This window comes from Lepidochelys kempii, chromosome 13, assembly GCF_965140265.1.
Source record: "Lepidochelys kempii isolate rLepKem1 chromosome 13, rLepKem1.hap2, whole genome shotgun sequence".
NCBI lineage: Eukaryota > Metazoa > Chordata > Testudines > Cheloniidae > Lepidochelys > Lepidochelys kempii.
Window position 1 is genome coordinate 7,031,958 of NC_133268.1, and position 27,754 is coordinate 7,059,711.

Genomic DNA, 27,754 nt, shown 5'->3' on the forward strand with positions numbered 1-27,754 from the left:
AAACCATTCTAGTGACATAAACAGGCCACACACTAGCAGATTTACAGCCTGGTTCTCAGAAGAGAAACCATGTCAGAACCAACAGTGTTGATTCTCGCTTGCTTTCTACTGTAGCGTGGACAGGGCCTTTGATTTCAAGCATGGAGACCTAACTGCTCCTGCCTTGTGGTATGTCAGCATTATAGCCAGAGCAATTAATACCTTCTCGAGGGTGCTGCTTATCTTAGCCTTCCCAGGGCCAAATTTCTGTCTCATCAAGAAGGGTTGGGAAACACGAAGTGACATGCTAAGAATTCTGAATAAATGGTTTTCCACATTAGGCATTTTCAGCAATAATCAAGGGGACTACCCCTGTGGTTAAAGTTAAGCCTGTGCTTAAGTGCATTGCTGGACGGGGCTCATTACACACTCCCCCACTCTGCATTGCTGAGCTTGTACTCCCACTGACAGATGTGGGATTTACACACAGAACTTCGGTACCCATCCTTGAAGACTGGCCCCAGAGTGTGCATGAAAAATCAAAGGTCAACACCAAGGGTCACCTAATGGCTATATTAATGGACCAGAGCCCCAAATAAAAGACAATGCCACCCTTGATGCTGCATAACCCAATGAGATCAGAAGCTACACAGGGATGTGACAAGCACATTTTGTTTCCTTAACATTTCTGTGACTCTCAGTCTGAAATGGATGACACTTACCTCTCCCTTTTGTCCCGGGGGGCCAAAAGGACCCTACCAAAAAAAAAAAGGGGAAGTTTGATTTTATTCTTCTCTAAAGAACAATAATCAGTTGCAAAGTAAACATCTAAAAGCAGATCCTTAAGCCCTTGGAAGCAGGGACCACCGCTGTGTACCACAGCTAACGTAACGGGATTCCTGAACAGGGTCTGTGGGTCCTACATCAATGCAAACAATACTGCAAACAGGGACATAGCCCAAGGAAGCGAAAGGGCACTGACAGGGGGTAGGATAACCCCATTGGTATCTTTCAACTCGGGGGGGGGGGTCGGGCCCCAAAATTGGTCACCCCATGAGCCAGATCACAACTCCACTCGTACAACTGCAATGCTGAGAGCCAAGCGCAGCCAGCCCCACAGCACAGGAGCCGTCACTGCGGGGTGAGTGCCAGGCAGGACCCAACCCCCACACACACTAGGGGGCAGGATCCGACTGAAACCACTCCAGCACCTCCACCCCCAGGTCACGGCAAGCCATAAACATGTACAAACGGATCCTGAGCCCAGAAAGGTTGAGAAACACTGGACCCCTGAAGATCTGCAGAACAGTGCTGGGTTCATCTGCTCAGCAGTGCAATTCCTCTTACTGCTGGAGGGTAGGGTGCAGCAAGAGTGGTTGCAAGGGTAGGGTGGAGGGCTCAAGGTAAGGGGATAAAACAGGTTCAGGGGTGGAAGCACTTTAACGGATCGGTTTAGTTTTACTAGTAAAACTAGAGGATTCCTCACCTCTATAGACAGGGATTCATCGTGAGACTCACATACATCAGGGCTGAACTTAGCTCCCTGGCAGTGACAGCCTCCATTGAACCAAGGTGTGGAAAGTCCAAATGCCCGAGAACAGAAGTGACTGTCGACTACACGTGAGAAACCCTCCTCCAGTTTTACTAGTAAAACCAAAATGGGCACAGTGCTGAGGGAGAACGGGATACTCAGTTTGGTTCACAGGACACAGTTCTCTTTTCACAATCGATAGCGTAACTAGCCTTTGGAGCCCTCGGGTATTCGGCGCTGGCAGGTTTTAATAGTCACTGGTTCATTAATCTCTGGGCTCCCACTGTTTGAGATGTTCATTTTGTTTTGTTTAAATGACACCTACCAGTTCCCCTTTGTCACCTGGCAGGCCATCTGCTCCAGGAGTGCCCTGAAAATGAGACACAACACGTGAGAACCTCACCAGTGGGTCTGCAATGGTTATTCACACACATGCGCTACGCTCTCCAAGTGGGATTTACTCTGTCAGGGCCCACTTCAGCCACTTCAACTCCGACTGGGAGCAAAGAGGATCCAGGGCCTTCTTGCTGTTACAGTGGGCAAGTTTTCTGACTTGGAAAATAGATATGGCAAAATTCTGGTACATTCCACAATAGCGGTTCTGCTGCTCTGAATGGCAACCAGGTAACAGGCAGCCCTCTGCAAGAGCTAGGAGCTCTTTGCCTCAAACTCGCTGTAGCAAAAAAGTACTTCTAGAGCGACTTGAGCAAGGGCTGAACCCACAGGAGACAGGGACCTGGCAAGTGCTGGGGAGCGCCAATGCAGCCAAAACAGCGGTCCACAGTTAACAAACACTCTTCGCTCCAGGAAGAGAGTTCTATGTTAAGTCTGTTCATCAAACAAAATTCCTTGTTTAAAACCAGGATGTGACCCCAAAGCAGCTGGTTGTATTAATTCAGCTGGAATACATGGGCCTAAAGAGTTAAGGTGTTAAGACCACCCTGTTACGGTTTAACATTAAAGGTTTGGTATACAGAGACTTAGCAAACCATTAAACGTTATTTGAACCTTTTATTAAAGATACAGAAAAGAAGGAAAAAATTAAAGCATTTGAAATGTAAAGTATTAAGTAAGGCTTTCATTTTAACAATATATATTAATTTATTCATTTTAGCTGGAGAGAGTTTTTAGTTTTTAAACCCCTTGTTTGACAGGTTTTTTAGATGCTATTAAAGATGGTATTAACTGTCCTTTTTGGGGGAAAGAGAAGTTTGCTGAAATGGGATGGAGCGTTCTTTGCTGCTGCTGTTAAAGCCTGATCCCATTTCTTAAGAAAACTAAACGAGACAGACAGACGAACACGAAGAGAGAAAAGAACAGCAAATACAGAAAATACAGCTTCCATCTCTGGTGTTTGACTTTCACTTGCAACCTCTCCGCTGGAAAAACAACAGCACAGCATACTGCTTTATTAGTCACCTGAGAGCTGGCAAACTTATTCCAGCAATGGGCTGTTTAGGGCATTGATTTTAGTTGCCCCTTTCTGGTCACAGGTTTACAGCAGTGCTGGCCAACTACACCAGACTTTAATTAGACAAAAGGAAAAAGGAGAGGGATAGGAAAGAGGAGAAAAAGGTGGAGAAGGAAAAGGACACATGGGTGAGGAGAAAAGAGAGAAAGACAAAGTCTCAAGTCCCATGTGATATTTGGGATTTAGCTGGAGCCGGTGGAAGTGGCAGTGTTATTTGGGTTCCGTTTTTTGGCCTGGTTTGGTCAAGACAACTTTTAGGATTGGGATGAAGAAGGTCCAGGGTCCCAGGAGATGGTGGGGGTGGCAGCCAGGATGGTGAAGCTCACTCCAGTAGCCAATTTTTCTCTCCACATTCTCTTTCTTTAAAGACCCCAAAAGAGAGTGATGGGTGGAATAGTCCACCCCCTCATTATTTTGCCCATCAATTAGGCCTAATTTCTGACACACCAATTTTGGTTCATTGACTTTTGGTCTCTCACTGTCCAATTTTCCAAGCATTATTTCAACACAGTCCTTGAGGCCTTTTTGTTTGGACTAATTCAGTCTCTCTGTGCTTTTGTACCTTTTCCCATCAACATCTGTTATTAGGTTATTGTCACATCTTATGAACTTACACCTACTTTTCACAGTTAAGCTCACCATTTGGGTAAATTTGTAGGTCCAATTATCACAGCAAGCCTCTGAAATAAAGTGCATGCAAGGGAACTAGTCACAAACCCTTACAAAAATAAAATCTAAACTTCAACAGTCAAACTTGGGGTCTATCCAAAATCGGGCCTGGATGTTTCCAATGGTGTTTGAAACCAGGTGGCTAATTATTAAGTTACAGCTTTATTTCAGAGCTGGACTCATACAAGGACGAAAGTCTCCCAAGAGCCATTTCGGTGAATAGCTCTGTGTGGGCATGTTAAGCCGCAATATATAATCCCTTTTCCTTTAAGCCAGCAGATGGCGCTTGTTATTCAGGTAGGAATAGAGACAATACAGTACATACAGAGCTACCCGTTGGTATGTGCAGGGTTTACTCGTTTCAGATGCCACTCAGAACAGCACGACAACATGGCTTGGGTATTGCACACAGTTACAGCTGATAATCATCATCATTGTGCTGATGGTACAGATTGGGACTAAAAGTCTTCTTTAGATTTAGGCTTCGCAGACCCTGTTGAACTTAGACTGATCCTGCCCTTAGAAAGCAACAAAAGCGGATAGGAGGCATGATTGCAATTTATAAACCGTTGCTGGGAGTGCATTCCATTTTCTGCAGAGATAAATCACATTCCTCCACTGGTCTAAGTTATATATTTCAAGGAAGGTCATCAATTGCTTCAATCCAAACATGAACGTTTAGAAGCAAAAGTTTATTAAGGGCTAAATGTTCCTCGTCCCTACATAGTTAATCATTGGGAGCAAACCCTGCTTGACCACTCACGTGGGTAGCCCCCCTGAAGACTACAGGCCGACTTGTGTGAGTTAGGTGAGCAAGATGTGGCCCCAAGCAGTTTACTTGCCATGTCCTGTGACTGGAAGACAGACCCAAAGGATCTTGAGCATGGCATTTCAAGATACCTTTATTGAAATAAAGTACATTGAGCACACACAAAAATGAACCAGATGAAAAATACATTGGCTGGGTCTGCTGCATAACCTGTTAATTCTAATTGGGAGGAAAGCTGGTAATGCTATTGAATAGCTGTGATCAAACTACAGTTAAATCATATTAGTTGAATAAAATGGGAAAATAACCAGAAAAGGAAAGACCAACCCTTGGCTCACCTGGTTACCTTTGGGGCCAGAAACTCCACCAGAACCCTGTTAACAAGAAAAAGGGAGAATGAGCAGGGAACTGTTCTTTCCCCATGCATTCCTAGCACAGTCGGATGCTCACTTGCACAGTGAGGGGTGGGAAACTAATCCTGTAATTGCCAGCTAAAACAAAGAGGCTAGACAGGGATCAGAACTCATTTGTATTTCTTAGAATCAACAAGAGGTTTTAGCGTTCAGTTTGTTTTGCAGCAAGATTCTGCGGTCACTGTGGTCCAGATTTCTTTCTTGACAGCTACAGTACTCATAAGCCACAAGACGACACATCAGTCTCCTTCTCTGAATTGGCTCTCCCACCTCATCTCCCCCATAACTCATCCAACCTGCCAGCCATTAAAAATATGAAGCGGGTCTCAGTGTTTGAGGGCCCCTCCCCACCTGCCTTCTGTTCATTCCATGTGGCCGCTAACAGTAAATTGTGGTCATTGTAAGGCTTTTCTTTATGGGACGCTCTATTCATACTGTCCTTGTTAATTCACTGAACAAAACTAAAATGACGTGCATTTAATTCTGTCCATTTACATCAGACTCACCTTCCTCGCTCACCCCACGGTAAGGTTCCTTTCCCTCCCTTCCCCCGGGCATGTAAAATATTCTTAGATTTTTTTTATCATTGTGGTATAGATTAGGAGAGTGGATTTTTGTTCCAAGACTAGTTAATGTTCATAACACTTTTGCAAGACCTCTATTACTATGTCAATTTTCACCAGGGTTTAGGGTTAGCTGTTCCTGATTTCAGCATCCACAGAGAAGCATGACTTGGGAACTTGCAGGTAAGGGACCCACCTCGTCTGGTATCCTGCTTTAAGTGGCAGGGTCAGATGTCCATAGGAATAAAAAGTGAACCAAGCAGCTGTAATACTAAACCTAGGGGTAATTTAGCCAGTCTGAAGAAACATTCCAAGAACAACCATGCCTAGTTAGCATTCAAAAGGAGAACGAAGCAATACATTTGCAGCCCTGGCCTGTGACTTTGGATCCATCTAACACAGCCGGGAGCTATTTCGAGTTCTGAGGACCTTGGTCTTTTCTGCAATGCACTGTTGGAGGGGTTCAATTATTGTAGTCTTAGAACAGCGGTTTTATGGCCCATTCATCAATTTGGCAATTGGGAAATATGTGATTTTTTTTCATATCTGGCTCTAGAAACTTCCAGCAGAACAACGTGATAGAATTAGTGGGTGTCATTTCATTAAAGTCAAGCTCTGGAGATAAATTAAAAAAGGGAAAGTTCTATAAAAAAATTTCCCTATTAAAATAATTCAGAGGTAACAAGCCAGAAGGCAGAAATGAATCTGGGTATTTATAACTTTCTTTTTAAATGAACCAGTGGCAAATGGAATTTTATTCCCCAAACCCTGTGACAGGGCTGCTTCTTTTTTAACAGTTACTTGTTCTTGGTTCACTCATTTTTAACAGGGCCATGGTTTTAAAGGGATGCATCCTCTCCAAAAATACATTTTTTTATTGTGGAGATTCTCTGAACATGTGCAGCGATCCTTGTTTCTACAGTACGCCTGCTGTTGTAGCATCCAGACTCCGAGCCCCTTGTGACTGAGAAGCATAAATCTCAACACATGAGTCTTCCAGGTCTAACACAGAGGTCCATTGTGAAATCCCTGGTGCCCAGGGGTGATTATTTACAGAGAGACTTTACCTAAAAGCTGAAGTGAAGGAAGCCATGGAACACACAGCTATTGTTCTCCTGCAGGCCATGGACAACTGACATTCATCTTTGCCCTCCTGGCTTCTTTTCAGTGAGGATAATTCTATTTAAATCCAACCGCTGAATTTATTTTTAAGTTCTGGCCTTGCAGGGCCCAGATATGTTTCCGTTTGTAAAGAAAAAAAAAAGTTTTTTTTTTTTTTAAAAGTCCTAATTAAATATTCTAAATTACTAAAATGCAGCTCTTCTGTGAGCATGGAGAGTTTGCACTTTGATGAAATCTGCATATAGAGCAGGTATAGTAAACCCACTTTGGCTCTGTGTCCATTGCAAACAAATAGTCCAATCTGGCTGGGATTTGGAAAATCTCGTTGAAATAAACTATTCAGTCTAAACATAATGGGACTTCGAGGAATGGAGATGCAGCACTGGAAATGCTGATTAGCTCATGATTTCCTTCCCTTTTCCAGCTCTAACTCCTATGATTGCGGGTAGTTTGTTTGTTTGTTAACAATAGATTAGTAAAAGCCTGATTTGTCATGATCATCCTGCTGAGGCTGACATCAGGAAGCATAAAGGAATGGTTCAGTTTATTAATCAGTTGAACCTAAATATCAAGACGTAAGAACTTGGCCTATCCAGGTGGCTCTTTTATCTTTGATATTATATGGCCCCTTATGCCATAGTATCTGTGTGCCTCACAGTTTTTAATTTATCCTTATGAGGCAGTAAAGTGCTATTATCCCCATTTTACAGGGGAATGGAGGCACAGAGAGGGTAAGTGACTTGCCCAAGGTCACAGTCTGTGGTGGAGCAGGGAATTGAACCCAGGTCTCTGAAGCATTAGACCTTCTTATTCTCTTATTTATATGAGCTGAATGGTATTGTGTGCTTGATTTTCAGCTACAACGTCCCTAATTTTGCAGTAGAAGTTTTGCACTTGCAATGAATGCAATTGCAAATGGTAAAATGTAGACATCCAATGACATTTACCCTTGCGAGCCAGCAAGTTAGGTATCTAACTGCTACCACTTGCAGTTTGTTGCAGGCCCAGTTATTTATCTGTATAAAACTGAAGGTTCAAAGTGAGGCTCTAAAAATTGTAAGGGGCACTGCCAAGTCCACATGTGATGTTTGTTTGTTGTGTTCCACCATCGGTCTGGCAGGGAGCACAAGCTAGTGCAGTTCTGCTGGGTTTACTTTTTGTCACTAGCATCATCCGATTTATGGGCAATAGTTACACCTATTTGAAAGGCCTGTGGAAAATCTCGATGAGCAAACAGATTGCTTTGTTGCTTAATTGACAATTAGGGAAAAAATTAATAAGTGCTAATACATTAAACCGAGCAGAGACAGGCAGACCCTGCGGACATAGACCCCGGTGGTGGGAAATCTTCTCTCTGTCAGAGGGTCCCCATAAAGGGCCAATATATCACTCAAAGTGGAGGGAACTGGCCGGGAGGGGGTATAGTGAGGGCTGCTCTCATTCAGGCCATCCTTTCAGGAGCAAAGTAAAAAATGTTTTTTAACAAGAAAAAAAGGTCAAAATCGGAACAAAACTTTTCAATTGACTTGAACCAAAACAGTTTCCAGATTTTTGGTTCATGAACATTTTCAAGATTTTGACTTTTCACCATGTGTAGCGGGGTGAGCACCAGCTCCAGCCCTCAAGGGGTTGGAAAAGCCCTGTAGAAGGCTGGGGCGGGGAAGGGAGCAAAATCACAGCTGACTGGGGGAAGTAGCGGCAGCTGGGGGCCATGCCCCAATCAGGGCCCAGCTGGCTCTATAAAGGCTTTGAGCCAGAAGTTCCAGCAGAGACTCTCTCTAGCTAGAGAGAGAAAGGCCTGGCTGCAGGGACTTAAGCAAGGACTTAGTTTGGAGCAGAGCTGGGGAAAGGCCAAGGGAGCCAGGGAACTCTGGCCTAGGAAAACCCCAGGCTGCAGGCCTGGGAAGGCCTATTAGGTACAGGGGGTTGCAGGGACTGCCATGGGTAGGCAGAGGCAGCAGGTCCAAACCCCCTTGCCTATGATGAGTGGCACTTATACTGCAGTCTGCCCCAGGGAGCAGGGGCTAGCTGGTGACTAGCAGTAGCCTAAGACTGAGGCTGGGTGGGGGTTCCCTTGGGAGGGGGAGACCCAGAACTGTGCGGGTACTGCTAGGGGGCAGCACCCAAGATAAGGGCACCAGGGTCCAGGAGGGACCGGGCCCAGTGGTAAGGTGGATCACCAGACTCAGAGGGTGCCCCAGAGGCTGACATGCTAATTCCCGTAGACGAGCAGCAGGAGGCGCCGCCAGGTGAGTCCCGCTCCATTACACCATGATTTGGTATGGGAACATTGTTTGAGACCCCAGAAGTTTTTGTAGGATGGTACAAATGTTTCCTGCCCAGCTCTGCTTACCCTGTCACCAAATTCACCACGAATCCCCGTAGGGCCAGGGAGTCCAGGTTCCCCACTGGCACCTTTGCGACCCTGAAGGGAAAACAAAGGAAAGAAAAGTCCTTGCACCTTTTAATGTCCCAAGAGTTCACCAGTCTCCATATTGATTTCCTGAACAAAGTAATTAATTCCAGATTCCCCTTTTCCTTCTTTACTCTCCCGAGTCCCAACCACTATCCCTGTCCTTCCAGACCCCAGTACCGCTCTTCTCCTTCCTCATGTCCTTGGTTGCTAGCCCTACCCTTCCCCTCTTACTGGGGAAGGCATTTTGAGGTACACCAGCCCAATCTCTTGCAGATCATCAATGGCATTAGCATAGGTTGCTTAGCTGCCACGATAAGGCCATCTGGGTACACCAGCAGAACCAAATTTGGGAGTTAGGAAGCAATGAAGCTTCAGTACAACGAGTCTCCATGGGCCATGGATGATGGAGCCCTTACTGCTTTGTGTGATCAGTACACTGACAACTCTCTGAAAACCTGCAGATCTTTGAATTCAAAGCAGCTTTATAAAAACACCCATGTAAAGCTGGCCTGTTGGCTTCTTCATGACAATTGCATAGCCATGTGAAAGGCTTGGGTCTGAGCTCTCCCTGACAACAGAAGCTGGATGGCTGCAGATAAGGAAGCACTTAATGATGCTCCAGAGTGGGTCCTCTGGACAATTCAGGTGTTTTGCTGCTCAGGCTCTGTGCAGAATCCTTGGACAGGTCTACACTTGGAAGGCTTTGCCGACACAACGATACCACGGTACTATATCAGCAAAGCTCTCCTACTGGGGATGCAGCTTACAGTGGCAAAAGTGCACTTTTGCCAGCATAGCTATCCAGCCCCACCCCGAGTGAAGTAAGTTATACTAGCAAAACCGGTATAACTGCGTCTCCACTTGGGGCTTTGTTGGTTTGGGACCCCAGCTCATCACTGACGTAACTATGCTGGCACAAGTTTGTAGTGTAGACCTGGCTCTAGCCACTTTGTGGCTGGAGAGGGGAAAGTGGCTGCAATGTAGTGTCTTGGGAGTGGGGGTGACGGGATTAGAGGAGGGGTCCGCAGGACTAGCACAGAGGACACTCAAGACAAGTGGGTTGGGAATATCCACGTGAAGAAGGATATAAAATGATCAGATCTAAAAGACTTCCTCTGCATTTGTGAAATAAAGAGAGTGTTTGTTCTTGCAGTGGATATAGTAATCTTTTGGCTACTACTCTTCCCTAGCTTCCCTTTTCACTGTGTTATGTTAATGAAGGCATTAAGTATGTGCTGATTAATTGATATCAGGTCCCTCCAATAATTTGTCACTATCACCCAATTTTCTTGGCCAAAAGTTTGCATGGACACCAAATGACTATAACCTGGTGTGTACTAAATTACCCAAATTTCTAGCTTACTGACCTGAAAGCCTCTTACACCTGGGGCTCCCAATGGGCCTTGAAGACCAAGTGCGCCCTGAGAAAGAGAAGAATAAGCATGATTAAGAAAGATCATTCACAACCAATTGAGTCATGAACACAATTAAATTGCCTTTGTTGTAACAACAAAAAGCAGCCAGTCCTGTGGTATAGAAGTCTTCCTAACAGCCATGCCGATGGATGGCCATTATAATGCAGCTCGCTGCTTATTGAACTTTATTCCCAGAATTACCATTAACAGTCACGATTATTTCTATTTTACTTGATGCTTAGATTCATTTGGTTCTTATGAATGCCAGGGCCTAAGTGACCCTGGCTAGAGATAGGCACAGTGGGACACGTGCTGAGCAAATTTCTCCTAGACACACAGCCCTGAAAATAAGTCAGTACAGACCTGCCACTCCAGTTCCAAATGGATACAGTTAATTGGCCTGATTCAGCAAGGTAGGGAAGCAGGTGTGTAATTTTAAGCACGTGACTAATCCCACTGAAATCAGTGGGTGCTTTCTGACCGTGACATGCTAAATGGTGCTTTTGTGAAGGATATAAATCCCCTTGCGATTTACGGGTTAATATGGGGGGCAGACCTTCAAATAAGTGGCCAAGGCTTTTTATACCTTAACAGAATCTTTATGAGATATAATTCTAAGTCACAGGAACTGAAAACACAAGACAATCCCTTTGCACCTTTTCCAATTCACAGATCATTTTGTTCTTAGTAGGTTGACATGCATGCCTGCTGGGAAAGAGGTTGGTTTTTTTTGTTGGGTTTTTTTTTGCGGGGGGGGGGGGGGTCAATGGTAGATGGAGTTCCAAGCAACTGTAGCACTAACTATATATCACATATTTAATTACATACAGGTTAAGCTAATTAATTCACTGAACCAGGTTTCAACTCTTACTGAACTGTCAGATGAAGTTAGGAAGAAGACTGGTAATTAAAGGAACAGACTGCGTGGGTTGGCAATTTAAAAACCTGGGGCCTGATTTCCAGACGAGTTGAGCGTCCACCACTACAAGTGAAGCAAATAGGAGCTGAAAGCATGCAGCCCCTCTGGGAGTCAGGAACTTGGGTGTCCAGCCTGCCCCCTTGAAATACACACATGCAAATACAAAAGCTTGATCCAGTGCATGCCTTGGTCCATTCAAAACTGGCAATCACATCCATTGCAAAAATGTATGTTTGTGCAGGCGCATTTTGCACCAGCAACCTAGATCAGGAGTTTTGAAAATGCAGCCCTTTGTGTTTTCTGTTATTCCAGCTAAAAACATTTCTAATAGAAAATTAACAGCTGCATACAAGAGTCGACGCTGTATTCTATTGAGAAAATAAAACACACACAAATGATATTGGGTCAAATTTTGAAAGTGACTAAATGACTTAGGAGCCTAAAAAGACTAAGCAATAAGTCACTTTTGAAAATGGGATTTCTGCTCCAAGGTCATTGGGTACAACTTTCTCAAGACCTAAGTCACTTCAGAGCCAAAAATCCCATTGTAAAATTAAGGGGACTTACGCGAGTCTGAAGATGCTACCCCTTGTTTGCAGCTTTGGAAATATACAGAGAACTCGTTATGTTTGTTGTCAGACGCCAACATATTTTTTTGCCCCAAGCACATAAGATATTATACAAGTCATGATGGCACACTAGTGTTAAATCAATAAAAACTTAATTGACATCACAGGCACTCTGGAGTAAAGCCACTATCAGTGAGATCAAAAATCAGACCCTTAGTTCAGTGAAGTACTTGGGCGCGTGCCCATCTTTAAGCATAGGAGCAGTTCCATGTAAAAATGGCACCATTTTATTCAGTAAGATCTGAAGTCAATGGGACTCATGTGCATGCTTAAAGCTGGGCACATGCTTAGTACCTTCCTGAATCAGGGCCCCGAAGAATAGAATTTCACATATGCTATTAATTCTCTCTCATTTAAACAGTCTAACTTTTCTTTCTGAGTAATGATTTCCCAAGATAGGTGCAGTGTACTTATCAGAAAAATACAAATCTCAAGATAAACTTCTCCGTAAAGAAGCATTTGAATCACTGTTAACCCTCTCTTGCCATTATGCAATAGAAGCAAAGAGAGCAAAATTTATGTCGTAGGGGAAATTCTGCCATGAAAGTGACTGTTAGATAATGTGTGGGGACCCTCACAATGCCATTTTCACTCAGTGACTGTATCAGATTTACTAGTTTACAAATTAAAAAAGAAAAAGCCCGTTTTTCTAGCTGCCAGGCCTACACACTCACTCTGGAATCTAGATGCCCGGTTGGGGTCTTTCTGGTTTGTGCGTCATTAACAGAATCTCTATTACTGAGAGTCTGATTAAAATCTAGATCCGTCTCCCATAGCTGTGCTGGCTCTGCATGGCTCCCCAGCCTTAATCTTTTAAAGGAAGATGACACGATCTAGAATAAACCAATCAGCAGATCTAATTAAGTAAAATCGTGCCATTTTTATACAGCCACTCCACGGACTACAGTGACACTTTCATGGCTCATTTCTTCTTTCTGCTTTCATTTTCTCATTTAACTTTAGAACTGTGTTACTTACATCTCTACTAGAGTTTTCGGTAAGATGCTTTACAAAATGGTATGGTATTGAAAAGGACGACATATTATGTGGCAACTCTTTTAAATAGTCTAAGCCAGATCCTGATCTCCACTGATGGTGTGTGGAGTTATGCTGCAGTCACACAGGTATAAATAAATCCTTGTCTATATTTGAAAAGTGAACGGGTTTAAACAAACCAATTTAGTTAAACCAGTACAAACTCCTAATGTAGACTCACTTACACCAGTTTAACCCTTTCTCATATAGATTTTGCATAAGTTACTTACTGACACGTTCGTAGAAATAAGCGTGGGTTAAGCTGATGTTAGTGTACCTGACTTAGAGGTTTGCACCAGTTTAACTTGATGTAGTTAAACCAGGGGGCTTTTCTTGTATAGATGAGGCCTGAGATGAGAATCTGGCCCTTTCCCTTTCACAGTACATTCCTTGTTTTTGGTGCTTTTCCAACCAAATATCTATTTTTTTCCCTGCCCAATTTTACTTTGAAATTTTAGGACATAAAACAAATATTTTTTGTATCTCTAAGTTTATTTCCCTTTTCTTAGAAGTTTAAAGAGCAAGCTGTTTAGAACAATAACTTATTAAACTGCTCATTTTCTGTCCAAGTGGCACCTACAAAAAAAAAAACCTTAAACTTCCTGTAGGCTTCCTGATTTCAAAAATACTTAAAGAAGATCAAAACCCCCTGTAAGTTCAGGCCCAGCCACAAGAGCAGCACTGGTTGGTGTAACAGGAAAATAAATGGTGTCCTGGAATTTTTAATTTTGTGAACAAAGCCAGTTTTTTTTAATCTTACACCATTCTCTGCAGGAACCCAATGGGCAGCAATGCAATTATTTGTAGACTTCCTTCATTACAGTACTTATAGCTCTTTATTCCCTGCGCTCTGTGGCAATGCTGAGAATGGATATGAAGCATCCTGTTTTGGACCCAAGATTGGACGAGATGCTTCAAACCAGAAATTCTTTACAATTTACAGGTGAGGGGAAAAACCCAGGCGATTAGACCTGGGCAAAACCCCACTGATTCATTTCATACAAATGTTAGCTTCCTTTTCAAAATCCCCACAGGTTTGTGCTGTCTCAGTGTCGGGATCTGAACGAACTCCCAAAATGAAATTTTGTCAAAAGCCTCAAACGTGACCTTCTTTTGCATCAAACTGTGCGGTCATGAGGTTTGTGCGATTTTAATGCAAACCATAAATGGGCAAAACTTTGCACAAAAGCGTACAATGGGCTCCCTGCATGTTTGTAAACCTTTCGACACACCTCTTCCAAGTTTCAAGGCTGTAACTAACCTAGGTGAGTTGTAGGATTTCAAATTTTGTTGTAAACATTTTGTACAGCTATGAGATTTGAAAATGGGCTCTTTAAATCTAGCAGACAACGACCGGAAGTTGAAGGTAGACAAGTTCAGAATAGAAACACAGCATACATTTTTAACAGTGAGGGTCATTAACCATGGGAAAAATTTACGAAGGGCTGTGGTGGATTCTCCATCACTGGCAATTTTAAAATCAAGATTGGATGTTTTTTCTAACAGATCTGCTCTAGTTCAAACAGGAATTATTTTGGGGCAGTTCTCTGGCCTGTGTTATGCAGGAGGTCAGACTAGATGATCACAGTGGTCCCTTCTGGCCCTAGAATCTCTGAATGACACCTAAAAGGGAAGGCTTTCCCGTTTAGAGTGCTGGAGGCCGGGCATTCCAGAATAATCCATATTATTACCAAATCAAGGTGGTGCTGATTGTCCAAGCTGCTATCTTGTAAGGGCACCAGCCACATGAATCACATGGGACGAATTCTCCTCTCTGTTACCTCAATGTAAATGTGGAATAAGCACGGTGGCTTCAGTTTGGTTACTCCACATTTACACTGGGGTAAAAGAGAGGAGACCTTGGCCCATTTACTTTGGGCTAAATTCTCTGCCGGTGTAAATCCACGGACGTTACGCCAGGTAGAGGATGGAGCCTTTTATTTTAGCTTGATGGTGGCTCTGAAGATTGATAACGGAGCTGTGTTTTAACTGCAGAAAGGTTATACTTGAAGAAGCAATGTTCTACTTACAGATGATCCTCGAGGTCCGGGCTCACCTCTCTCACCAGGGATACCGGCATCGCCCTATCAACAATATCAAAAAGTCACCTGTGCTGTTCTTCAAGCGGGAACTCCACCCTTCCCAACCCACTGTAAAGCCATTACACAAATATATCGTTCATGTCTCACATCACTGTCCGTTCATGGGTAGCAGCTAGTTAATAAATTATAACAACAATACCTAGCTCTTATATAGCATTCATCATCCAGAGATCTCAAACTGCTTTAAAAAGGTCAGTATCATTAGCCCCATTTTACAGAATGGGAAACTGAGACAGAGAGCCGTGAAGTGACTGCCCAGGTCACCCAGCAGGCCAGTGGCAGAGCTACGAATAGAACCTGGGTTTCCTGGGTCCCAGTCCAGTGTATTATCCACTAGGGCACACTGCCTCCCTAGACTGGCCTTTTTGACCCCACTGCAGTAGGGTAAGTAGTATCTGAGTTTCTAAAGAACTGACATTTGACTTACATCCAACTCCCCAGATAAAATCACACATAATGGTTCTACATCCTCAAGTGAAGGACTGTTTTGTCAGTCCTCATTACCACACTGTGTACACATAGTTTTTAGATATCTTTGTCTAAAAAATGCGTGTGTGAGAGAGAGAGAGGTTCATATCATTTATTACCGATATGCCAAGCTCAATTGTGCCAGAGAAGCAGCATATGAGCTCAAGCTTAGCGGTGGAATTTAAGAGACCCTGAATAGAGTTTGTGATATATGTAAAATGTGGAGATACCTACAGGGATACCAGGCTCTCCCGATGGACCTGCCTCTCCCATCTCTCCAGAACTACCCTGTAGTGGGAAAATAAACAGTCAACTGGACAGAACTTCGCAGTCACTTCTGTAACTTCCCTACCAACCAGCTGGAAGGAAAAGGATGAAATTAAAGTCTTGCTGGGGAGGTGAGATGATAAAACGTGCTAAAAGACAGCAATAAAACTCCAAGAAGAGAAGAATTCTTGTAGCATATAAAACTATAGAACAGTTATGCTAAAGTGCACATGCTGGGACTTCCAATATATTATGGAACACCATAAGTGGGAGGAATTTCCTCCTGACCTCAGCCAGTGATTAGTGTACACCCTGAAGCATGCGAATTAGTAGCCTTTGTATATAGTCAATAATAATGAGGCTGATGCTAGATAGAAGATTGAAAGGGAGGGAAAGTCAGAACAAATACACTTTAATGAGCAATTTTATGATGAGTTGCCTCAATCTGTTTCAGATTTTCTTTCATCAAACATTGCTGAGAGCCAGCCTGGTGTCTCAAAGCATAGGAATTAAATACATTGTTGTAAAGATTCCTTGTAACTTATCTTGAAGGGGACTGTTGATGCAGATTTACTGAGTGCTATTTTACACATATTGTGTGGCAGCCATGTCAAGTCTCGTGACTTCTGGCTGAAAGTTTGGCAGCAGAGAGGCAAATTCCAAAATTCTGCCTCTGGTAGGATTATCAGAAGTCCGTTGGCGGTCTTTGGAACTGAAGCAGACTGTCTCAAGAAACTTGAGGGATCTTTCCATGATTAAACTCCCAGCACTGGATATTTACTCACTGGAGACTGAACTGTGTATTTTATACTTTTGCATTTCAATTTCCTGAAATACCTATCAAAGTGAGATCTTCAAAAGTCCTTTTGAGAAACACCTGAGAAGGTACAATGTGCACAGCGAGCAGAATATCCACATTGTGTCACCTCAACAGGTGATTCAAGCAAGTCAGTTTTTAAAAGAAATGCAGGCCCTGATCCCCAAGGACTCAATCCTGTAAATATTTATGCCTGTGTTTTCAGCCCTTTAAGTTCAGTGAGACCATTCTGGTGCTCAAAATTAAGCATGTGTGTAAGTGTTTGCCAGATTGGGCCTAAAATTGCAGTGCACTAAAATGACACACTTAATAGTTTCCCAGTGAAAACTCATCCTTCACTTACTAGTTCACCCTTTGGACCCTTGTGACCTGGTCTTCCAGGTAGCCCCTGGAAAAAAAAAATCACAACAGAAATTTTGCAGTATGTAGAAAATAACATTTACTCTCTGATTATACATATATGGGCATTTAGAATCACAGGACATAAGTTTCTATTAGAGACATTTTTCCACGTGGAAACAATGGGAGAAATTACCCTCTAGTTCATTATCCAGCATGCTACCCAGGCACTTCCCACTGACGATAATGGGAAAGAAAGACAAACATGAAAAACACAATAATAATAATAATAATAGTAGTTGAGACTGATCTAGCACCTTTCATTCAACAATACTCAACAAGCTTTACAAAGCACGGGAGGGGTAAGAATTTTGATCCCCATTTTACTGATGAAGAAATTGGAGACCAGAGACGTGAAATAATTTGGCCAACAACATCTTAGAGTAAGTCAGCGTTAGGAATACTGTAGCTATCTGGTCTCCTGACTTCCAATCCTTAGCCCTTAGGCTAAGGGATAAATATCATTATGATGCTAAAATTTTTCCTCTGTGTTTTATTTCTGAAATATTAGGACACATACTAACACCCTGCCGATTTGCCTAGGGGTTCAGCCACTCCACTGTGCTGGCAATGGGGCAGGAGGTGTTCCATTTTCAACTGAGTCACATCACACTGACACAGCTGTGACTGACACTAGAATCTGGAGTGTTGCTAGTTGATTATCACCAACTGCAGGGGACAGAATCACTTTATCTTATCCTAAAGCCCCAACAAAGGTCTTTTGGCTGCAGCTGGATTGGATCAGATAATTTCTCTTTAACCATGTTTCTAGCTTTATTGCCATGATTTACTGTGCAAATATCCCAGATTGTTTCCAGTCTGTATAATATACTGTGCACGCACACCTGGCATTCTCACATTGCACCATGGGGAGAAAGTCTTATTCATGGGCTTAGAGGTTTGAGAGACACGGTGAGACAAGAGGCCAGATTTTGAAAGACATCTAGGAACCTCCCAGTGTGAGTTGGATGCCTCAAAGCCTTCCAAAATCTGGCCCAAGGTGAGAAATAGCTGGTCGTGTGTCCTCCACCCCCATCAAATGACAGAGAAGTATCACTCCTACATTGGACAAGATGTTCCGACTCTTTTATGGCAACGATACTGTGATACTCACAGGAAGTCCATTTGGCCCCTTCTCTCCCGGAGGACCGAAGCGGGCAGCATCACCCTGTAAACAGCAGTAGGTTAAGATGGACAATCGACTGATCTGATGCTATTCACATTAGTCAGGGGCAACTCTTCAGAAAAGAGACATTTTACAGGTAGGGTTTATTTCCCATCCACCCAGTATTTGTAGAACCAAGACTCGCTTGTAATCTGGTGATTTTAGAAAAGCCCCTCGGAAAATCTGTGCCCATTTTTATTATTATACCACACAGTGAGTTGCCTAAACCTTCCAACATTTAAGTTCAATGTTCAAAGTTGGACTTTTTGGATCAGATTCTCTGTTCACTAGCCAGCTTCAAGCCAGTGCATCTCCACTGATTTCAGTGAATTACTCCTGATTTACATGGCTGTTAGCGAGATCAGAATCAGGCCTTAAACTTTTATAGGGCCTACGAATGGTCTAAGTCATACTGGTGTAAATAAAGAAAAATAACTCCCCTGAAATCAATAAGGTTACATTGATGCAAAGTGAGTGTCAGCGAGATCAGAACCAGACCTTTGTGTTCATTCCTGAACAATTCTAAGGGGAGTGCACCTGTCAAAATACGGGTACTCCTGTTGTGTCTGCAAAACCCACATGCAGGCACAAATTGGCATCTGAAGGTGCAAAATAGGTAATTGCACAGAGTAATGCCTGTGTGCACACAAAGGATGAGATTCCAAAAGCACCTAGAGGAGGTAGGCACCAACTCCCCATTGACTGTTTTAGGTGTTTTTGAAAACCCTACCCACAGTTGCTAATTTCTCACATGTGAAGGCTGTCTCTTTTCCCCAGGACCAACAGGTACAGTTCCATGAGATCACCTGCCAGGGTCTCCTTCAGAAATCTGAACTTCACAGTTACACGTCTAACTCTCTATCACTTAACAGCACTTTCCTTGTAAGTGATGAGAACAAAAGGATGTCTCCACCAACAGCTCTGAAAAGACATTAACCATTTATTGTAAGGAGACCCCTTATACTGCAGGTTTCGCCACAAATAAGTGGCTTTAGAATTAGTCATTGTGTAATCAGGATCTGTCACTTAACCCTGGTAATATCAGTTAATTCTGTTCATTATATCACACAATCTTTGGGTTTAATTTCTTGTTGGGATTTTCCCAGGGTGATCAGTGTGAACTATCTTCCGCTTCTGCCTCAGTGACACTACAGGAATTCTCTCTCTTGAGCCAAAGTCTTTCAAACATTGCTTTTTCTCCAGGAAAGCCTATACCCGGGCACGGTGGATGACAGCAATTGAAATCTTTTTGTGTGGTGTTGAAATAGAATTTCACAAACCTTCTCACCATCGAGTCCAGGTGTTCCATCTCGTCCATCTTTGCCAGGCATGCCCTGAATAAGCACATAATGCAGAATAAGATTGTGACACAGGCACCATCGATTGCAAAGTCTCATGTAAAGGTTCAGAAACATATTAGAATTGGTCAGTCCTTTAGTGTTGAATTACAAAGTCCTCCAAAAGTATTAGGCTATGTCTACATTACCGCCGGATAGACCCTCTGGCAATCGATGCACCGGGGGTGGATTTAGCAGGTCTAATGAAGACCCGCTAAATCGATGGCAGAGCGCTCTCCGGTCGACCCCAGTACTCCACTCAGAATGAGAAGAGTAAGGTAAATTGACGGGAGACAGTGCGGTATAAACACCGCAGTAAGTCAACCTAAGCTACGTCAACTGCGTAACTTAGGTTGATTTACCACAGTATGTAGACATAGCCTTAATGAGCAATAAGTTCCACCATTGGTTATAGGTTTCACTAACTTTGGATATGATGTTGCAGGTCATCTATTCTTAACCACAATATAAATTCTAGATCATAAAAATACAGCCCAGAGATTCTAATTCCAGATAACGCAGCAGTAACAAATTCCACAAACACGTACACTTCAGTTACCCAATGTCATCATTACTGTCCATTATATTTTAAATTTTAAGCCAGAACCAGTAAGTGATTTGATTATATTACATTTCAGGGTTACATTTTCAAATGCATCCTCTAAAATTTAGCCCTGCGAGGTTTTAAGTTTGCAGACCTTCCCATTTAGACAGCTGACTGTGGAAATGCTGCTTCGCCATTAAACTGTAACTGTACAGTCAGATTGTGCAGCCTTCACTCCTGTTAGGGAGCAGTCAGGTAAATAGTCCCACCAACTGCAATGGGCCAAATTAACCATTGGGCCAAACTTACTGAGGTCAAAGGGAAATTTGCCATTGAATTCCACAGAACCACCTCTGGGCTTGAACATGAGGATGGGTTTCATAAACTGACCCTCAGTGATCAGATTCGGACGACTTTGAAAACGTAGCCCTTGATGTGGAGACTACATCAAACAGAAACAACATAAGCTCTTCTGACATTTGCTGTATTGTAAAGTCATGAACCAGGGAACAGAGAGACTTGTCATTTTAAAATCTGACTTACAGGTTCTCCTATGGGTCCACCGGTCCCTGGCGATCCTTTTGGTCCAGGTCTACCCTAGAAACACACAAGTCATTTATCATCCAGTGCTGAAAATATCCAGAGAAACAGCCTTTAGGCAAAAGCGTTAAATAAATTCAACATTCAAATTTTAACAGTATAGGTTCATTTCATTCAGTTTGTGTTTGACCTTGAGCTATCCACAGATGGATAGCTAGCTCATTTAGAGCACAAGACCAGCAGAAGGTGTGTGCTCATCATGTCTCAGCATCAGCAGCCTGACCCAAACGAGCCAACTCCCATTGACATCAATGGCTGCTGAATCAAGCTGCGAGCCCATAAGCCCACACTTTTACAGGTATTTATGTGTTACTTCACTTAGGGCTTGGCTACACTTGCGAATTAGAGCTCATTAAAGCAGCCCCGGGTGCCCTAGCTCATTACCCATCCACACTGACAAGGCACAGAGTGCTCTGACTCCGCGGCTAGAGCGCTCCGGGTACTCCACCTCGGTGAGAAGATTAACACTTGTTGTGCCTTGGCTGAAATGCCCAGGTGCCAGTGTGAAGGAGGCATTGCATTACTGCGCTCTGATCAGCCTCCGGAAATGTCCCATAATCCCCTTAAGTCATGTGCCACTCTTCTCATTGTTTTGGAATCGCTGCAGGAATACGGATATGCCTTTTGAAAGCTGCGTTTCTGACAGCCGGCTGCTTATCTGCTCCAAGACAAAGTAACCATTACTTTGGAATGCTGTGCGTGAAAGAGAGAGGCGGGAGGGGGTGGGGGTGTCTGCTGTTGTCCGAACTTACAAGACAGCATGCTGACATGCTCTCAGCGCCCCCGAAAACCCACTCTCTCTCCCCCCACATACAATACAACATACTCCCTGTCACACGCCCTCCCCCCGCATTTGAAAAGCACGTTGCAGACACCTGCATGCTGGGATAGCTACCACAATTCACTGCTCTCTGTGGCTGTTGCAAGAGCTGCTAATGGGGCCATGCCGTGCGCTTGTAGCTGTCAGCGTGGACAGACTGCAGCGCTTTCCCTAGTGCACTCTCCGAAGGCTGGTTTAACTCAAAGCGCTCTACATCTGCAAGTGTAGCCATGCCCCGAGTGTTCTAAGGCCTAAGTTTCTTAGATGGCTAGGCATTTAGGGGCCTAAGTCCAATTGATTTTCAGTGAGATACGGGTTCCTTAATCACTTTTGAAAATGGAATGTAGCTGAGTAGGTCATTTAGACCTTGCAGTACTTGGCAGCAGAATGCCTAGACACCATCACAAATCTGAGCCTTAAAGCTCAGCTTTCCCAGAATGGCTGGGAAAATATCCCTGCTTTCCTCCCACTCACCAGAGCCCTGCTTGATGGGAAATATCAAGGATTAAATAACTAGTTTGACCAATGGAGCAGAGCAAGAAAAAGGATTAGGAGGAGTATAGAAATCTTGCTAAACTCTACTCCTCTTCCAACCCGAACTTCAGAAAAAAAAATACGACAAATGATTAAACTGTGTACGAGGAAACATCCTGTCGAAAGCTCTGACCTATGACTGGATATAATAGATGCACAAGTGCACTATTTTCCATGAAGAAAAGTTTGTTTCTAAAGATCTTTTCTAGATTTGTTTTAAGAGCAGCAGTAATATTTTAAACACTCTGATTCACAGAAATAATAACTCCCACTACTTAGCATTTATCCAGTGATCTTCATTCACAGACCCGGAAGTGATTTATAAGGATTAATAGGGATCATCCTCCCCATTTTACATATTGGGAAACTGAGGCACAGAGCAATTAAGTAACTTGCCCAAGGCCACCCAGAGAATTGACAAAAGAACTGGAAACAGAACTATCTTCCATCTCCTGATCAGTAGCAGTTGCTACATAAAGACATTTCAGAAGCATTTCTTGCAATATTAAGTTGACATGGGACCTGAATCAGAGCCATAACATCTCACACTGGAAGGTAAATGCAGTACTTAGACCCCTTTGGAGCACAGGGTTGAGTTAAACAGATCCAAGGATTCTCCTTGAACCCATCTATGTGTCTCCCACCCAGAAGTGCCTCTCATCCAGAGGCATCAAGGTTGTCAGTTTCTAACCTACCTTGAGAATTTTTCCTTCTGCCAGCAAAGCAACACAAACAGAATGAAAGAGGCAAGCCTTAATACAACTGTAAACTAGACTTCATGTGCAATGTTTTAGTAGGCAAGTGTTTTATTGTACTTACAGTATCACCTTTGGGCCCTCTGAACCCTTGAGGTCCTTTGTCTCCTCGGCCTCCCTGTAATGATAAAAGAAAACCCATTAACCATCTCCATCTTGATGACCAACACTCAGATGGTCTCCATGCTGTTCCCAGAAATAGGCCATGCCAGGCATGAGGGATGCCCACATTTCCTTAGGAGTGCTGCTATGCTTTCACAGTTACAATCTCTAATACTGTGCACATGGATGGATTGCAACTGGGGCTCAGACTGTGATCCCACAGGGTAGGGATGCTCTTTCCCACGTTCATCTGAAGTACCCTGTTTGTTAAATACAGTGGTGAGGTAGGAGGGAAACTTCAGCTGTTACCACTTGGATCCTGATTGCAGTAGTTCAATGCCTGCTGTGTGGGAAAGTGACAAGATCTGAATTTAGTTCACTTCGGGTGAATTTCCTCAGTGTAGTGGACCAGTGGACCTGCTGCAGTTCCACCATTAGAGGTGTGGGGGGTGGATCGTTGCAAAGCAAATGGGCTAAGGGACTCTGCATCCACCATACAACATAGCAGTGGGCTCCATATAAACCACAGCGTAGGAGAGGCTTGGTGGCAGGGTGGATGGTGTGGTTACTGAGTCCACACTCCCAAGGCTCAAGTGTCCCTAAGTCTTAAAACAGGGACCTATCATTGGGCGGTCTAGAGAGACTGGAGATCTGCCCACAGGTGGGTGTGTGGATTCTGTCTCCCCCCCAAGCCCATCACAGTTCTCCTGCACAAATCCCATTCACTTAGGATTTGTGCAAAAGGATGTGTAATTGCATCCTGGGCACAGAACAGAATATTTTACCTTGGGGAAAAATGGTCTTCTGGGCTGGGATCTAACCATGGATCTGTCCAAGAGGAGGGAACCGCAGGAGAGCAGAAGTGGAGCTTGCTCAACCTCCTCTTACCAAGCGGAACATCTACCCATATAGAAGGCGTGAACAAAACACATAAAAGGGGAGCCCAAATCTGCTGAAGTGTGTGTGTGTGGGAAAGGTGGACAATGAAAAACTATGGGAGGTGTTGAACCTACGAGGGCCAGAATGAGAACTTGTAGGTGGTTGGGGGAGGAGAGCATGAGATGATGTAGCTCTTAGTTGTGGGGTTAAGGGGCTTAGGAAGATGGGAGAGGTACCAGTGGGAACCAGGAAAGTCTTTATGGAAATACAATTGTGTATGCACGTCTCACTCAGTGAGTACTGTGCTGATCCAACATGTGCATTACTTCTGGTGAGGGAACTGGGTGGGTTCTGTTGTTCACTGGCAGTGGACAGTTTAGCCACGTGAAAGCAAGCAGTAGGCATCAATAGTGACGTTAGAGGCCGTGGCCATGAGGATTCAAAGAAAACTCTACAAAAGAAAGAACGGATACATACTGCTTTCCCTGGAGGTCCTGGGAGTCCCGGTGGCCCTCTGAAACCAAAAGGTCCCTAAAAACCAAGAAGACAGCATTAAAATGCGGCCATCAGGACTCTTCTGGATCCCACAGCCTAGCCACACCCCTAGCTGGATTATTATTACAAAGCAAGAAAGCACATACATGTCAATGGAAAGACAACATGTTCTTTAATAACTGTTAGGACCTTAATAGACTCCAGCAGAGGATCTTGGTCTAAAACAGCAGGGTTTTCACTCTGGGTCTCCTTGCTGTTATCTCCTCACCAGACTCATAACACTCACGGCTGTGAAGCCTTGGTAACATACTTGGCCCCTACAGAAGGGCATGGCATCCTCAAGCTCAGCTCGTCAACCCCTGAGCTAATGTCCAGGCACACCTGAAGAAGACCATGCTGGTCAGTCACCATTGTTCAGTAAGGGCTTGATCCTACTGTCACTGAAGTCAGTGGCACAGGATTGGACACTGTAGGACATCAGTGTTCATGATTTCCCCGCCCCCATGTTCTAAAAATCTTCACAGAACTCCCGCTGTCTTCAAGGTGAGTCCCCTGCATGGAGAGCTTGCAGGATTAGGCCAACAGTTTGCATCTTCATGGGGCTTCCCTTGTCCAGGGAATAGGGCAACGGGAAGTAATGCCACATGTAACTTTACTGACACAGTGTCTAATAGCTGCCAAGAGTGTTGCTCTTGCAGGACGTGGACAGGAAATTAACTAGAGGCAGTTATCTCTAACAGCGCCATTAGATTTTATTCTGCATGGGTTTAATGAGGGAAAAATCCAGGGGAAAGTCTGGAGAAGATGATAGTTACTTACCCTGTCCCCGACTGGGCCCTCTGGCCCAATGAGGCCTCTTAACCCTCTTGGCCCCTAGATGAGAAAAACAACCCGCTAAAAGCCAATTGTTCAAATATAAAACAGTGAAACAGAAAGAGATAAAGACGGGGAACTGAAAACCTAAAAACCAAGGCAAAGAAGCCTTAAGAAACAGTGATGAGCAGAGGGATTTGGCAGGGGGGAGGGGAGATGACAAACCCTGTCCCCAGGAACCTCTTCCCAAAGCAGAGAGGTCTCAGACTGAGACAACAGAGTCTGGTTCTTCTGGTTTTTTTTTGTTTTGTTTTTTTTTGGGGGGGAGGGGGAAATAGATTCAGAGAAGGGGTTTTAACGGGGGGGCTGGGGGGCCCTTGGGCTGGGGAGCCTGAGACCAAGCCAACCCTGATTACAGAGGGGAACCAGGCAATTTTCTATTTATAGCAGACAGAGGCGACAATATGGGGGATGCTCAGGAGGCTGTAGTGAGAGGCTCCTGCCAGGAAAACCCTGAGACCAGGGGACTTGCTACAGCTAGGAAGTGCTAGGAGCAGCCTGCTAGGCAGGAAGGACTCTGACCAGACCGGGGTGGGGCGGGGAGGGGGCTGTTGGGCTGTACCGAGCTGAAGGCTGGAGGGAAAACTTTTGTGTTTGGCTTTGAACTTTAAGTTAATAAATCAGACCCTAAGGAGAGCTGCTGTGATCACACTGGAAAAGCCCTGCGTGGGGTTCATTTGGGGATCCAAGGAGGGAAACTGAGCTGAGGTGCTGTGTGCAGGGCTGCATTGAGGCCACCAGAGGGCATTCTGAGGCAGCCACACTTTTACCATGGAGATCCATCCGACCTAGTGCAGAGCTCAGTCCCATTACCATTCAAACGTGGCACGGGCTCTTCAGCCTCCACCTGGGCCCAGGAGATGGGTACTCACTGTAATGTTTCATCCACAGGATGGCCCCACTACCAGGCCCATAGCAAGGCCCGTGCAAGTCCAAGGGAGTCTTTTCATGGACGTCAGTGGCTTTGGATCAGGCCCTCAGTAGAGGCTGTTACCAGCAGCGCACTGCTGTGTCCACAATGGCTGAGAGGGGCTGGCATGGGGCTTAATCCCAGAGCCACATGGACAGACCCCAACCGTTCGCATTTCACCCTGAAACCCTGCATGACTGGGGGGGTGGGGGGGGGGAGCATCAGGGGACTGCTCTGGTTTGAGAGGCGGATTTTACCTGCAGGCCGACGCTGCCTGGAATCCCCGGAGGACCTGGAGGGCCTGCATCTCCCTGGGGATAGAAAACCAGAGTTAGACAAGATGCGATGATAAATCTCACCCGGGATCCTGGTAACCCTCTTCTCAAGAATCTTCTTCATGCTAGCCCTCTCCCCATTCTCCTCCCCGGACCCTCCCTCACCAAAACTATGGCCTCATGTTCTGCCTCTATGCAATTTCTTCCACACACAGATAGTGTCTGTTGTCAATTAGTTAAAACAACTAACCAGCCAACTTGTGTGATCAAAGCAGCTTTTGCATGAGCTGCAAAAGTAGGCACAGCAAAATTGAAGGTGCCAATTTAGAGTCCACTCTGGAAAAATTGCGATCATAACAAGGATTCTTTTTTTTTAGCTGAAATATTCTCTCTCATACACACAAAATGATGGAGGCTAATGATCTTCAGTCCACATGCCAAGTACAATCAAATAATGGGCTTCCCCTTGCTGTCCAACCAATTGTCTCATTCCGCCCTGGCATCATGCTGAGAGAAATCCCTTGGTCTTATGCTTTTTCAAAAAAAATCTAATTTTTTTTCTTTAAACAGAGTTTTACCTTCTCACCATCTTTTCCTGTTTCCCCAGGTTCTCCTTTGTGGCCTGTGTGCCCCTAAAAATAAAACCAAGAATGATCTGAGAGCTTCATTATTGCCTTGTGGCAGGCTAAGCTATACAAGGGGGACACAGGATTTAAAGCAAGGCGGGTAATTGACTGAAGTTATTGGAGAGGAATTTACACATCTGCTGTGTAGCATCCTTCCTCATTTCCTGGATGGGCGTTGCATTTAGGATAGACAAGCAGTTGATCAAGACGTTTCCGTGTCTATTGGAATGTATTCTGAAGTTGTGAAGGATGGGTAACATTTTCAAAAATGCCCAAGTTTTATTTTCAAAGGCATCTTCCAATGAGACGTTAGGGTCCTGTAACAGGGTGACATACCCCAGGGGCTGGAGAGCTAAGGGTTAAGCCAGCCCCGATTACAGCACTAGCCACACCTAGGTTTAATCAGGTGATCCTGGGATAAAAAATGGGCAGGAAGTTGCAGTGGGGTTGGGAAGCCCAGGAGACTGCAGGGCCCTGAGTCAGCAGGGGAAATGCTGAAGAAGCAAGAGAGAGTGGGAGAAAGCTGTCAAGGCAGGGAGGTCTGGGAGAGACCTTGTGCATGCAAGGGAAGAGACTGTAAAGGCCAGCTGGGATGAAGGCTGTGAGAGTGTGTGTTACTTGGGATTAGTCAGGCAAGACACACTGAACTGCTTGGTGCCAGTATGTACCAAAGGACTAAATAAATAGGAACGGCCTTTGAACTGTGAATTCTTAAAGGGCTCTGAAGAAGAGGAAACAGAGGCAGGGCACCACAGAGTGATCTCTGGCCATGAGGGGGCTGCCCATGTTACAGTTCCTAAATGCCTAAGGATAAAATTTTCAAAAGCATCGAAGTGACTGAGAACCAAAAGTCCT

General features: G+C 44.4%; 1 protein-coding gene across 1 annotated transcript in view; it reads right to left on the reverse strand.

Moving 5' to 3' along the window:
• The window catches only part of COL9A3 (collagen type IX alpha 3 chain), a 72,354-nt gene that overhangs the window by 9,864 nt on the left and 34,736 nt on the right, over window positions 1-27,754 (reverse strand). Inside the window, exons 12-27 of the mRNA XM_073309113.1 lie at window positions 26,852-26,905; window positions 26,256-26,309; window positions 25,035-25,088; window positions 24,198-24,251; window positions 22,804-22,857; window positions 20,574-20,627; window positions 19,430-19,483; window positions 18,099-18,152; window positions 16,929-16,973; window positions 15,736-15,789; window positions 14,962-15,015; window positions 10,301-10,354; window positions 8,871-8,942; window positions 4,758-4,793; window positions 1,836-1,880; window positions 702-734 (exon numbers count right to left, since the gene is read on the reverse strand). Of these exons, the coding sequence (XP_073165214.1) occupies window positions 702-734; window positions 1,836-1,880; window positions 4,758-4,793; window positions 8,871-8,942; window positions 10,301-10,354; window positions 14,962-15,015; window positions 15,736-15,789; window positions 16,929-16,973; window positions 18,099-18,152; window positions 19,430-19,483; window positions 20,574-20,627; window positions 22,804-22,857; window positions 24,198-24,251; window positions 25,035-25,088; window positions 26,256-26,309; window positions 26,852-26,905 (825 nt within the window). The remainder of the gene's footprint in view (window positions 1-701; window positions 735-1,835; window positions 1,881-4,757; window positions 4,794-8,870; window positions 8,943-10,300; window positions 10,355-14,961; window positions 15,016-15,735; window positions 15,790-16,928; window positions 16,974-18,098; window positions 18,153-19,429; window positions 19,484-20,573; window positions 20,628-22,803; window positions 22,858-24,197; window positions 24,252-25,034; window positions 25,089-26,255; window positions 26,310-26,851; window positions 26,906-27,754) is intronic.